General features: G+C 40.3%; 1 protein-coding gene across 3 annotated transcripts in view; it reads right to left on the bottom strand.

Moving 5' to 3' along the window:
* Nucleotides 1–14383, bottom strand: part of PDE1C (phosphodiesterase 1C) — a 566144-nt gene that overhangs the window by 416084 nt on the left and 135677 nt on the right. For all 3 annotated transcript variants that reach the window (XM_055590470.1, XM_055590471.1, XM_055590468.1), the window contains exon 3: nt 1488–1659. Coding sequence is in view for 2 of the 3 variants with exons in the window: in XM_055590471.1 (XP_055446446.1) it covers nt 1488–1659 (172 nt within the window). In the remaining variant the exon portion in view is untranslated. The remainder of the gene's footprint in view (nt 1–1487; nt 1660–14383) is intronic.

The raw sequence follows: 14383 nt of genomic DNA, 5'->3' as shown, positions 1-14383 counted from the left end.
GAACTGAGACCTTGACACATAATACAACTAGTGGATCAAAAGAAGTTCATGGCCATCAGTACAGTTTCTCTATTAAAGAGCACGGAGGGGATGCAAAGAGAAGGGATGATGGTAATGGAGTTGGGTTAGCAAATAAGATGTTTTCTTCATAAGAGCAACTCTTCAGCCATTCACTGAAGAAGACCATGAACCTGGTTTGGGGTGGAAGGCATAGCTACCAGAAGACAGAATACAAAGGGGCTGACTGCACCAGAGATGCTTGGAGATGGGAACGCACAGACCACGAGAGCCATTCACCCTCCCCTCTTCCCTCACAGCCACTTGCAGAGAATTGCAGGTTCATTCTCTCTACTTGAGTGGGTTTTATTTTATTTAAACCTCACAATGCAGTAACCAAACCCTTATGAGGAATAAGAAAAGCATTTGCCTTGCAATTCTGGTCCCGCCACTGCATCAGTCACGTTATATAAAGAAATCCAACCCCCTATTCATCACTCCTTTTCAGAACTCATCTGTAATTCAGTCCACACTGAAAACCTTCGCACAATGAAATGGCTTTTACTGGGCGATTACACACATCACCTGCATGCAAAGGAGAGCACAGTTTTCAGATGTATTTCCTGGACTCCAAATCTTGTCTGATTTGTCTATGAGGGAAGAAAAGGGAAGTTCATGCATTCTACTAGCCATGTGGAGGGTATGAGAGTCTTAGACAATGCAGAGAAAAATGAAAGCAGTAAAATTAGGGTAACAAGGGAAGCAGGGAGGAAGGCAGGCTGGCAAAATCATTAAATCTTCATTTCTGAAACCAGTATGACCATGTATTCCAAAAGTGAGTTGAAAAGACCCACTGAGGGAAAAAAAATCATTTCTATACCACATCCATACTCAGACTTATTGTTATTTAATACAAATACAATTATGACAAAAGTGGAATACAATATGAAAAGAAAACACAAGAGACTTTTGAGAGAAGAGGCACCAAACGATGAATAAGAACAGAGTCAACAGCCACCTGGGAAACCACACAAGAAGATCCCCCATTTCCTTTCAGGACCCCACAGCCCTCACATCTCTCATAACCAGAACTCTTCCCCCAGCAAGGGACGCTAAAGGCACCCGGCTGAATTCATCCCCACCACATGCTTTTTCTCTGTGTGCTTATCTCCATGCTTCAACCTCCTCTGAAGCAAAAGACTCATTAATCCCATTCAAATTGCCAGTATCAGTAAATTCTTTGCCTCAGCATTTAGATGCCAATACCAATTAAGTATCAACAGCAACTTAACTACTGATACAGTCCTCACTACATTCAGGAAATCCAGCCACAAGTCCAGTGAGCACTAATTCCAACACTTCTTCATCAAGTCTAAGTAAGTGCAAGGAAATGAGGTAATTTTCTGGCCACGCTGACGATGCGTCCAACTGGACTGAAATCACTGCACACACAAACAAGAAGGAACAAACTGAGCTGCAATCCACCAAACCTGAAGGACGTTTTCACCAAGGCTTCCGGGCTATCGAGCTGAGGCAATTCATCAGCAAGGATTTCCTCAGGTGGCCGGGGGTCGTGGACAATTGTAGGCCGTGGCTTCTCCTTGACATTCCCGGTGAGCCCATCGATGAGGGAGTTCCACAGACAGTTCTGCGACTTAGACCCTGAAGCACGAGGAGAAAAATAAAAGGATGCAGGTGAGTTACCAACCAACTCCATGTCGTGCCTTGCCCAACTCAGGATTTTCAAAAGCAGAGCAGTGACACTGACATATTTTTCATGATCTGCACCAACATCGGAGGACTCCAAAAGATTTTAACTTATGGAGTAACCAGGATTTTTTAAATTTATATACAAAAATAGGTTCATACTCTTGAGTATCTTAACAGACAGCTAAGTATTACGAATATATATTCTGTTTCATTTCAGTGGTAATCAACTCTAACTCCTGACAGTTGTCAGTATTCACTGATATGTTTATTCAGCAATTGGAAGTATACACAGGACTACCATTTTAGAGAACAGTAGGATGTTCAGACATCTTCTCAGGTGGCACTAGTGGTAAAGAACCCGCCTGCCGATGCAGGAGACGTAACAGATGCAGGTTCAGTCCCTGGGTCGGGAAGATCCTCTGGAGAAGAGCATGGCAACCCACTCCAGTGTTCTTGTCTGGAGAATCCCATGGACAGAGGAGCCTACAGTCCATGGGGTCACAAAGAGTTTAACACGACTGGAGCAACTTAGCATGCATGCACGGAGGATGGTCAGACACAAGTCTCCCCATGAATTTATCTTGCCCAAGACCCAAGTTTCAAACCTCTAGTCTATGGAGACACCCACCCCAAAGACAGCCAGAACCCACGATAGGCAGGTTCATTCTTCTGGAAGCTCAAGACTCAAGGAAAACGACACTGAACGTTAATCAATATCCTACCCTAGAAACACTCCAAACATACGAGATGAACATTCAAGGCAGACATGAAGTAGGTACAGTGCCACAAATTACAGTCCGATCAGCAAGGTAGTCAAGGTCAATATCAACAAAGATAAGTTATACGGATATCAGGTACCCTTGATATGATGGATTGAAAGTGGCACTTTACCCCACAATATAGAACCCCATGTATTAAGCATGTTTCTAGCTTCTGTAGGCTGTTCTGTAAGACACCTGTGTTACATGCATACCCCAGACATGCTCTGTTCTGGAAAACCAGATCACATCCCTGAGCCACCCTGCCTTGGCCTCCTCCCTCCCTCGTCTCCCCCCGCCCCAATTCTCCAAGAAGAGTCCCCTTCCCAGGGGTATGCTTTTCAGAAACAAACTAACCAAACCAGAGTCCAAAGCATGACACTTCCCTTACCAAGTTTCCACATCCTGAGCCACTACCCACCTGCCCCGATGACCCAAGACAGGTAGCAGACAGCTAGGGACAGTCCCTATGCCCCAGAGCCCACTGACATTATTCAGACTAGCCAATCCTAAGCCTGCTCACCCGGCAGAACCAGTCCTTACTGCAGAAACCACACAAAGACTCCTGCCCAGCGTCCCTTCCTCCCTCTGCCTCACACCAACCCCAGTGCTTCCAGCGCGGCCTCTGTGGTATAACATGTACTCCCTCTTGGGGGATCTGTGAAGATCAACAAACTATCTTTTCAATGGCAGTCATTCTCTGGCCTTGTCATACCTAAATAATCATAAAGCCTATTAAAACAATCTAGTTATAAGGAAAACATTAGGCAAATCTCAACTGAGAGACATTCAGCGAAACGTCTGACCAGTATTCCTCAAAACTAGCAAGCTTATCAAAAAACAGGGAAAGTCTGAAAACCTGGAACCACCTAGAAGAACCTAAGAAGATTTGATAACTAAATGTGGTATCCTGACCGGCTCCTGAAACTCAGAAAGGATATTAGGAAAAACTAAGGAAATGTCAATCAAGCATGTACATTAGTTAATAATAATGTATTATCAATTTTGGTTCATTAATTGTGACAAATATACCATACTCATATAAGAGCTTAAAAATAGGGGAAACTAAAAGGGGATATATGGGAACTCTTTGTACCATCTTTGCAAATTCTCTATAAATCTAAAAATATTATAAAATTAAAATTTATAAAAATATAAATAAATATTTAAAATAAATAATAAAAATCGTTATTAGTTTTAAAGTCTATGAGCAAGTAATTTTTTTAGAGACTGAGGGCATGACTATTATCATTAACCAATTACCATTGGTCAATGCTGGTTACACTCCTCTCAGAGGAAAGAAAACCTTTATCTTTGCTTAGATATAATGTCAGGTCTCCAAGTCACGCACCCATGGAACTGTGTCCATGCAGAGGGAGTTGGCTTTTCCTACCCCATCCATGCAGAAGAAGGACATTTTTGTAATTCATTCAAAGACTCATTATGGGGTATGAAGAGGTGTGCGTGGAGGAATAAGGAGCAGTTTCAGCTAAAGTAAAATGCATGTGATGGGTGGGGTAGAGAATAGATCTGTATGCTCACAGGAATGTCTCCCTGACCAGCCATCCACAGCCCTCAACATAAGAAATCACCACAGTTTACTGTGCCTGAAGGCTGTCTCTGCAGTTAAGAGCAAAAGAACTTTACACACAGAAGGGAGCATCTCACAAGGATTCCTGAACCTTCACCAAGGACACACATGAATCCAAAAACAATCTTTTTTAAAACTTTTTTTAAAAATGTATTAATTTTTGGCTGTGCTGGGTCTTCATTGCTGGGCTTTTTTCTAGTTGCGGTGAGTGGGGGGCTACTCTCTACTGGTGGTGTGCGGGCTTCTCACTGCAATGACTTCTCTTGTTGCGGAGCACGGGCTCTAGGGCACATGGGCTCAGCAGTTGCAGCTCCCTGGCTCTAGAACACAGACTAAATAGTTGTGGCCCATGGGCTTAGCTGCTCCATGGTATCTGGGATCTTCCTGGACCTGGGATCAAACCCATGAATCCTGAATTGGTAGGCAGACTCTTAATCACTGAACCACCAGAGAAGTCCTGAAAACAACTCTGTTAATGACCATGGTCACAACTGACCTCTTGGGGGGTGTCCCACAACCAAACTGCTTCTGTGTCAATCAGGAGAAAAGTAAAGCACATTACGGGCAGGAAACAGAACCCTCAAACTCCTGAAATACATGACAGCTTTTCCTAAAAGCTGCTTAAAAGTCCTCAACACATATCTTAAGAAGATCTGGACCTATTAATGCAGGTCTGGTACTATGTTAACAAAGTTCTGGTTCTAGGAGAGAGATAAAAAGCAGCAGCCTGTTTTCTTAAATTTTACCTAACTGAATAACCTCCCCACCCATTTCCCTGCATTCTTTCATTTATTCATTCAATATGTATGTGCGTGCTCAGTGGCTTAGTCGTGGTCTGACTCTTTGTGACCCTATGGACTGTAGCCCGCCAGGCTCCTGAGTCCTGGAATTTTCCAGGCAAGAATACTGGAGTGGGTTGCCACTTCCTCCTCCAGGGGATCTTCTCAGCCCAGAAAGCAAATCCACATCTCCTGCATTGGCAGGCAGATTCTTTACCACTGCACCACATGGGAAGCTCATTCATTCAATAGACACATTTTGATTTCCCTCAATATGCCAGGTTCCATTCTGGGCTCTAGAAATATAAAAATGAATGACACTGGTTCCCTTGGGATGAATCAGCCCATACGCAATTACAATAAATAGGCAGATTCCTAGATGTGAGATGTATAAATACCTACTTATTACAGTCTTAGGTCTTCAGTTGTTTGCAGACAAATGCTTTCCTAAATGTTATAGGTATGCTCATCACATTAACATAAAGGTGTTCCCCCTATCCAAAAAATACCACCTATAAAGTACTAGGAATTGGTATTTTAATAAATCTTCCACTCATCTTGTGAAAGGCATAACTACATGGCATAGTTTCCTCATACTAAAATTATTAATTCTTAAGTGCATAGTTATAACACACGAAAATTTTATAATTTATTTTGGTATTTCCTCATTTTTTAATATTCTGGGAAACAAATGGAAGTGGCCTGTTTCTCTTGACCTTTGAGAGTCCAGAGAACAATTGCTCTCTTGGGATAGTCTTTGATTTCTTTTTTGTTTTGTTTTGGTTTTTAACTTAAAAAGGCAGACTGGATAGTTTTTGCTCAAAAGAAAAAAATGTTGGGATCCAGCAATTCAGAGGACGTTCCAGTTGGGAAGTGTGCGAGAGTCTAGAATTGGATGATCAGCCAAAACACAAACTGGCCGTGAGAAAATGAGGGATTTGGAAAAGCTTAGTGATAATGAAGGAGAAATGGGTGAATTTAAGAGATGTAGAATCAGTAGGATTTGGTCATTGGGTGTAGAGGATGAAGAAGAGGGAAGTAGCAAGATGAACTGAGGTTTCTGCTTAAGCAGCAAGGTAGACTGTGATGCCATTAGAAAATGCTGAAGGTGGAGCAGTGCATGGGCCTAGAGTTGAATCGTATTCTGCAAAGCTGCATTTCAAGATAGAAAATATAAGCAAAGATCTCCTCCATATTCATGAAGAGGAAGCACACAGATGATGACTATGTGATTCAAATGAGAATACTCTTATTTCAGCAAGTACTTCTATCGTGACTGAGATAAGAAAATTTTCATAGCATGATAACATAGGGGGAAAAATTACCCTTCTCACTGAAACCAAACAATAATTTTAAAAACTAAAATAATAATAAACATTTTAGAGAAGGGCAATACCAAAGCCCCAGCCCTGTCCTGGAGTGTTCCAGCCATTATCTGACTTGATAAAAGCTGTAATTTAAGTAGAACTTGGGCTCCATCCACAAGGATCTAATTATAACAGCTCATTAGTGTCTTATCATCTATAACCTGGCCCTACGGCACAAACCCAAGGGAGATCCAGGAAGCTGGCATAACGTAAAGCATTATGAGGAGAATTTTGCTATTATCTGTTTTAATCTCTTTCTGAAGGTAAATTTTTGACAACAGTCTGCTTTAGGTGAACAACACAGCACAAAATTGGAAGGCTTCAAAACAGTGGCTATGCCCGGGGCATGACTCTATTGATAACACGCCAACCATCCACAGAAGGGGATGTATTAGTATTTTTGTGACCCCCAACACTCCAGGAAAGTGTGGAGCACTCAGAGCTCTGTCAGATGCTTCAAGACATATGGAAACTTTTATTACACCACCCTTGCCCTCAAAAAACTTTGGAGAGGCAGAAAAATGCAAGGCAGCCTCTGACTGCTTCAGACTAGAGCCAGGCTTTTGAAAAATGAATTGGTTTTCCCCTACCCCTCCCCAGTAAATATGGTCAAGAGAAATGGTTCAAGACTTTGAAATGGACAAAAAAGTTCGGTGGGCATCCCATCTAGTTCCTTTTTGAACTCCACAAGAAGGGGAGAGAACGTCTCCTCTGATTCTCCACAAATGTGGGCAAAGCCATCTCCAGGGACACTGGAATGGTCTGCTCTGGCAAAATGAAAAATAAAAACTCCCCTGCTCTAATTTATTTTCAGCTGACTTTGAAAGCATGAAAATTCCTTCTGACTAAGTAGAAGCAAAAACATGGAAACAGAGTCACACAGGTCTCTCTCAATAATATCAAAAACCCCATGAGGGAAATCATAGATAAACTAAGCCTTCAGGGTACCAAAAATACTGTGGCTCAGGTGTAGGAGAGCAACTCCATTCAGCCCACTCCATCTCATCTGCTTCTGCTCACTCCACTCCCCTCCCCTCCCCTCCCCGTTCCAGCTTTCGTCTCTCCTTTGACTTGTTCCTGACTCTTATCCAATGCCTATAACCTCCTCCTTTCCTGTTATACCCCCTCCACCCCTGCCATAAATCTTCTTTCTTCACAAAGACAACTTTTTGTGTACCCTATGAACACTTCAGATCTCTTATAAACCTTCCAGAATCACAAAGTCAGCATACACACCACTGAGCTTATCAGAAGAACAAGTGCTCAGATCCAGATGTAACCAATATTTGTTCAGTAAATGCTGTGTTCTGGGCATTGTCATGATGCCTTCACCAGCATTATTTCATTTAATCATCAAATCAACCCACAGGATGTATTACTGAAACATTACTGAACATAAGACATTAAGACTCCAAGAGAGCAAGTCACCTAGATCACAGAGAAGACACAAATTGCTTTGATCCAAAATCCTCATTCTCCTTAGCCAGGGTTCAGAGTGGTACACCACACTGTATTTTATTTGTGAGTCAATAAACACACACATAGTGTAGATCCAGCAAAATGCTCTGCATTTTTTACTATGAAAAAGATATCCCCTTACATAAGAATAAAGATACATCCCATCTGACACTAGAGAGAACCTTCTGCATGTTTGCTTCCCTGGTGGCTCAGACAGTAAAGAATCTGCCTGCAATGCAGGAGACCCAGTTTCAATCCTTGGGTTGGGAAGATCCTCAAGTAAGGAAGATCCCCTGGAGGAGGGCATGGCAACCCACTCCAGTATTCTTGCCTGGAGAATCCCATGGACAGAGGAGCCTGGCGGGCTACAGTCCATGCGGTCGCAAAGAGATGGATACAACTGGGTGATTTTCACTACTTCACTTTAAAGGAGGTTCAGGCTGCAGGGAGACATGAATAATGCAAGATGAGTTTAATGGGTTAAGAAAAGACAAGAAGGCAAGAAGGTGAGAAGACTCTAAATCCAAAATAACTACAGATTCATTTCAAAGTGTGTCTAATGATGGCAGCTTGATAAACTGTTGGCAGGAGGAGCCCAAGGTGATGTGGTAATCCCATTTAAATCTGACAAGTGACTTATCAACTTGGTTCCTAATAAAAAAAAATACACAAGCAGTATGCTGGCAGAAGGCTGAGAAGTTAGAGTCCTACAAAAAGAGAGAGAGAGAGATTTAATTCTCCAGAAAGGTGGGGAAAGATAAAAAACCTTGAAAACCTTCAATAGTTCTCAAAATATCTGTGACATGGCATTCGTAGACATTCTCTCCTTTTGGGAGTATAAGACTCCTAAAATTCCCAGGGAGTAGAAAAAGTGAGGCTGGAGTACAGAGGTCTGGAATGAACCTAATAAAGCCCAGTTGAAGAGTTTTATGCTCACTAAAATAAAATGCTACTGATGGTGTGGAAGGCAAAGGATTAATAATGTTTTGAATACCTTTAAATCAGTTACACAGGTACTGCTCTATTATTTTCAATATACTAAGTCTTGGTGTTAGAAACATTTCACAAATTCTATCTTCTGTAATTTCAAAGAGATTGGAAAATTTAATTCCATTTCAGATATCATACACACTGAGGTTGGGGGGGGGGGTGGGCAGCAGCAAAATATAATAATGTGACTTGATCTGTGATGACATATTCTAAATTCTCAGATATGTGAGGATTTATTTCTGAGTTATCATATTAAATTAACCTTTTTTAGCAACCAAATCACATTATTTTACTTATTTTAACTTTGTATCTATCTGATAGTGCAAGACCTCCTCCTTTATTTCGGCTTCTCAAGTTCAAAAGGAGACATGTCTATAGAATTTTCTGTTGTAGTTTTATTATAAATTTTCTTTTATAAGCTAGTTGTCTGGGTGATTGTTGCAAGAAAGAAAATATTTAATGGTAATGACTTTACCATCTATTGAGATGATCATGTGTTTTTTTCTTCTCTCTCTTTCTCTCTACCTCTATGTCTCCCTCTCATCTATGGATGTGCTAAATTAGTAGCAAAATGAGAGAATAAAAAAAAAAAAAACCTATTTTCCAGATGGAATCAAGTTTACTCTAGGGAACTTTGTGGTGAAAATATCTTGATATGACAGAAGTTGGTTGGAGAAGGGAGAAACAACAAAGAAAGAGTTAAATTATTCTTCATTCAAAATGAACAGAATTTAGAGAAGGGCAAGAACAAAAGAGAGGGGAAAAAGGAGAGGAGAAAGAGAAGGCAGAGCAATATAGCTGCAACCATATTTTGCAAAAATAAGTGAAGAACTTTCAAAGAACATAGAAGTCTGACATCCATGCTTATGTTAAATGAAATGGCAACCCACTCCAGTGTTCTTGCCTGGAGACTCCCAGGGACAGGGGAGCCTGGTGGGCTGCCATCTATGGGGTTGCACAGAGTCAGACACGACTGAAGGGACTTAGCAGCAGCAGCAGCAGCATGTGGAACTGCGGTGGAACCGCCACTCTGTAAGAGTAAATATCTCACACACAGGTTGCTTTGCAAAAGTGATATTGGGGAGAGAATTCAAAAACTATGTCTTTTGTTGTCTGGAAAAGAATAAGTCGACATCCGCAAGACAGAAAGTGTAGGAAAAAATTCAACAGACAGGAAAAGATAGTCAGAGATAATAAGAAGAAACATAGAGAAACCCCTGAAAAATCCACTGATTGAATTTTAGAGATTGAAACAGATGTGGGGTGAGGATTTGAGATAACCATGCATTGGTCTTAAAAGTCATGTCTATACGACATCTGAAATATACTCTAAAATGTTTCTTAATACTGAAGCCACCTTGCATTACTCAAATAATGCATTCTACTTGGTCATATTGTATTGTTATTGTACTATACTTAAGAGATTTGCATTACTAGAATTCTATTTAAGACTTTTTTGCATATTATATACATAAAGGAAATTAGCCACTAATTCTTTCTCTTACGTAGTCATTATCATGGGAATAATCTATTCCCTGATATCTGAATAAAATTGCCTATAAAACTCTTTGGATCCAAAGTATCTCTAGCAAAGTCATCATTTTACAAACTTTTGAATGTTTTCTTTTGTTATAGCTACACTGAGAATATCTATTTCTTCAGAAGTTAATATATCCCTTTAGAAACTGCCATTTTGTAGAAATATTCAATTCAGTTAGCATGGATTCCTATGACATTTTGTATCTTAATCTTCACCTATACAATAATAATAAGAGGATAGGATGGTTGAATGGCATCATTGACTCGATGGACATGAGTTTGAGCAAGCTCTAGAAGTTGGTGATGGACAGGGACGCCCGGCATGCTGCAGTGCATGGGGTTGCAAAGAGTCAGACACAACTGAGCAACTGAACTAACTGATATACTAATAGTTTTGAGTATTTCTTCACTTACTTATTTTCTTTTCTGTTCACCTTCCAGAAATGTTTTGTCCAATATGGTAGTCATTATTCATATGTAGTGACTAAATTTAAATCAATTAAAATTGAATAAAATTACATTCAGTTCAGTTCAGTCACTCAGTTGTGTCCGACTCTTTGCAACTCCGTGGACTGCAGCATGCCAGGCTTCCCTGTCCATCACCAATTCCAGGAGCTTGCTCAAACTCGTGTCCATTGAGTCAGTGATGCCATCCAACCATCTTATCCTCTGTCATCCCCTTCTCCTGCCTTCAAACTTTCCCAGCATCAGGGTCTTTTCAAAAGAGTCAGCTCTTCACATCAGGTGGCCAAAGTGTTGGAGTTTCAGCTTCAGTATCAGTCCTTCCAATGAATATTCAGGACTGATTTCCTTTAGGATGGATTACTTTGGCCTCCTTGCAGTCCAAGGGACTCTCAAGAGTCTTCTCCAACACCACAGTTCAAAAGCATCAACTCTTTGGCACTCAGTTTTCTTTATAGTCCAACTCTCACATCCATACATGACTACTGGAAAAACCATAACTTTGACTAGATGGACCTCTGTTGCTTTTAATATGCTGTCTAGGTCGGTCATAGCTTTTCTTCCAAGGAGCAAGCATCTTTTATGGCTGTAGTCACCATTTGCAGTGATTTTGGAGCCCCCCAAAATAAAGTCTCTCACTGTTTCCATTGTTTCCCCATCTATTTGCCATGAAGTGATGGGACCAGATGCCATGATCTTAGTTTTCTGAATGTTGAGCTTTAAAAGCCAGCTTTTTCACTTTCCTCTTTCATTTTGATCAAGAGGCTCTTTAGTTCTTCTTTGTTTTCTGCCATAAGGGTGGTGTCACCTGCATGTCTGAGATTATTGATATTTCTCTCAGCTATCTTGATTCCAGCTTGTGCTTCATCCAGTCCAGCGTTTCTCATGATGTACTCTGTAAATAAGTTAAATAAGCAGGGTGACAATATACAATCTTGATGTACTCCTTTCCCGATTTGGAACCAGTGTGTTGTTCCATGTCCAGTTCTAACTGTTGCTTCTTGACCTGTATACAGATTTCTAGGGATTAGATCTGATAGAGAGAGTGCCTGAAGAACTATAGACAGAAGTTCGTGACATTGTACAGAAGGCAGTGATCAAGATTGGCAAAACTAATACAATTTTGTAAAGTTTAAAAATAAAATAAAATTAAAAAAAAAGAAAAGACCATCCCCAAGAAAAAGAAATGCAAAAAGGCAAAATGGTTGTAGACGAGGCCTTACAAATAGCAGTGAAAAGAAGAGAAGCGAAAAGGAAAGATATACCCATCTGAATGCAGAGTTCCAAAGAACAGCAAGGAAAGATAAGAAAGCCTTCCTCAGTGACCAATGCAAAGAAATAGAGGAAAACAACAGAATGGGAAAGACTAGAGATCTCTTCAAGAAAATTAGAGATACCAAGGGAACATTTCATGCAAAGATGGGCACAATGAAGGACAGAAATGGTATGGACCTAACAGAAGCAGAAGACATTAAGAAGAGGTAGCAAGAATACACAGAAAACTAAACAAAAAAGATCTTTATGACCCAGATAATCACAATCATGTGATCACTCACCTAAACAGATATCCTGGAATGCAAAGTCAAGTGGATCTTAGGAAGCATCATTATGAACACAGCTAGTGGAGATGATGGAATCCAGTTGAACTATTTCAAATCCTAAAAGATGATGTTGTGAAAGTTCTGCACTCAGTATGCCAGCAAATTTGGAAAACTTAGCAGTGGCCACAGAACTGAAAAGCCAGTTTTCATTCCAATCCCAAAGAAAGGCAATGCCAAGGAATGCTTAAAATTATATTCAGTATCTTATAATAACCTACAGTAGAAAAGAATCTGAAAAAAGTATATATATAAGTGTAGATGATTTACAATGTTGTGTTAATTTCGGGTGTCCAGCAAAGTGATTCAGATATACCTGAATCACTGAAACTAACACAACACTGTAAATTATCAGTTCAGTTCAGTTTAGTCACTCAGTCGTGTCCAACTCTTTGCGACCCCATGAATCGCAGCACGCCAGGCCTCCCTGTCCATCACCAACTCCCGGAGTTCACTCAGACTCACGTCCATTGAGTCAGTGATGCCATCCAGCCATCTCATCCTCTGTCGTCCCCTTCTTATCCTGCCCCCAATCCCTCCCAGCATCAGAGTCTTTTCCAATGAGTCAACTCTTCGCATGAGGTGGCCAAAGTACTGGAGTTTCAGCTTTAGCATCATTCCTTCCAAAGAAATCCCAGGGCTGATCTCCTTCAGAATGGACTGGTTGGATATCCTTGCAGTCCAAGAGACTCTCAAGAGTCTTCTCCAACACCACAGTTCAAAAGCATCAATTCTTCAGCGCTCAGCCTTCTTCACAGTCCAACTCTCACATCCATACATGACCACAGGAAAAACCATAGCCTTGACTAGACGGACCTTTGTTGGCAAAGTCATGTCTCTGCTTTTCAATATGCCAACTAGGTCGGTCATAACTTTCCTTCCAAGGAGTAAGCGTCTTTTAATTTCATGGCTGCAGTCACCATCTGCAGTGATTTTGGAGCCCAGAAAAATAAAGTCTGACACTGTTTCCACTGTTTCCCCATCTATTTCCCATGAAGTGATGGGACCGGATGCCATGATCTTCGTTTTCTGAATGTTGAGCTTTAAGCCAACTTTTTCACTCTCCACTTACTTCAGTTAAAAATCTAAATTTAATAAAATTAAAAATTCACTTCCTCAGTTGCACCAGTCACACCTCAGATGCATAACAGACACATGTGACTAGCAGCTACTGCATTGGATAGTGCCAATATAAAACATTCTATCATCACAGGCTTTCTGTGAGTGCCAGATTGGAGAGTGCCATTCTCAAGGTTACTCATTGCCTTAAGGAGCTGGCTCATGAATCAATACATTCTACTGCTTTTCTCATTTATAACTCATTTGTTTTTGCTTTTAGGTTTATATTTTCATTCCCTCTACTTTGAATAAGTTTATATTCCTCTTTTTTCCCTAATTTTTTTTTCAGCAGAGTATTTGTGTCTATAGCTTTGGTACAAGTCACCAGTTTTGGCATGCCAACTTCCAATTGACTATCCTTTCTAAGAAGACTGCAATGAAATTTTTTATTTTCTTTTTTGACCCAGAAGTTGACTGTTTTTGAAAGCATATTTCAAATGGTTAAAGTATTTTTGGTTGTTGTCATGTAAGCTTCTCAGCTTTTCTTCTTTCTTCCATTTTCTTTTTGCTTTGTTCCTTTTTTCTTTGTTCCTTTTTTCTTTCCTTAATTGATTTTTTCTGTTTACTTTCTAGATTTTATAACAATATAGTCAGAGATTGTGCTCTATGTAATCAAATCTTGCTTTAGGTTATTTACTGATGTGCATCAGTCATCCAACACAGGGTAATTTTTTTAACTATTTCATGGGCACTTTATTTAAAAAAAAGATTCACTCTATGTGTAGAAAAAAAGATATACAGCTATCACATCTGCATTGTGGACTACAACCTTTATCAATAGAAAATGACTCAGCTCTTTATTTCCTGAGTTCTGCTTTTCATAAAGTTCAACACTGCCATAGCTATCTCCTTTTTCCTTGTGCTTGCCTGAAACATTCTTGCTTATCATTTTTTTGTTTTAGTTTTGCCTTTTGAAATAATGCTGTTGTTCAATTGCCCAGTCATGTCCTACTCTTCATGACTCCATAGACTGCAGCACTTCAGACCTCCCTGTCCCTCACCATCTCTCAGAGTT

Source organism: Bubalus kerabau, chromosome 8 (genome assembly GCF_029407905.1).
Source record: "Bubalus kerabau isolate K-KA32 ecotype Philippines breed swamp buffalo chromosome 8, PCC_UOA_SB_1v2, whole genome shotgun sequence".
Lineage (NCBI taxonomy): Eukaryota > Metazoa > Chordata > Mammalia > Artiodactyla > Bovidae > Bubalus > Bubalus kerabau.
The sequence above is the reverse complement of the archived record's forward strand: the minus strand, read 5'-3'. Positions and strand labels throughout refer to the sequence as shown.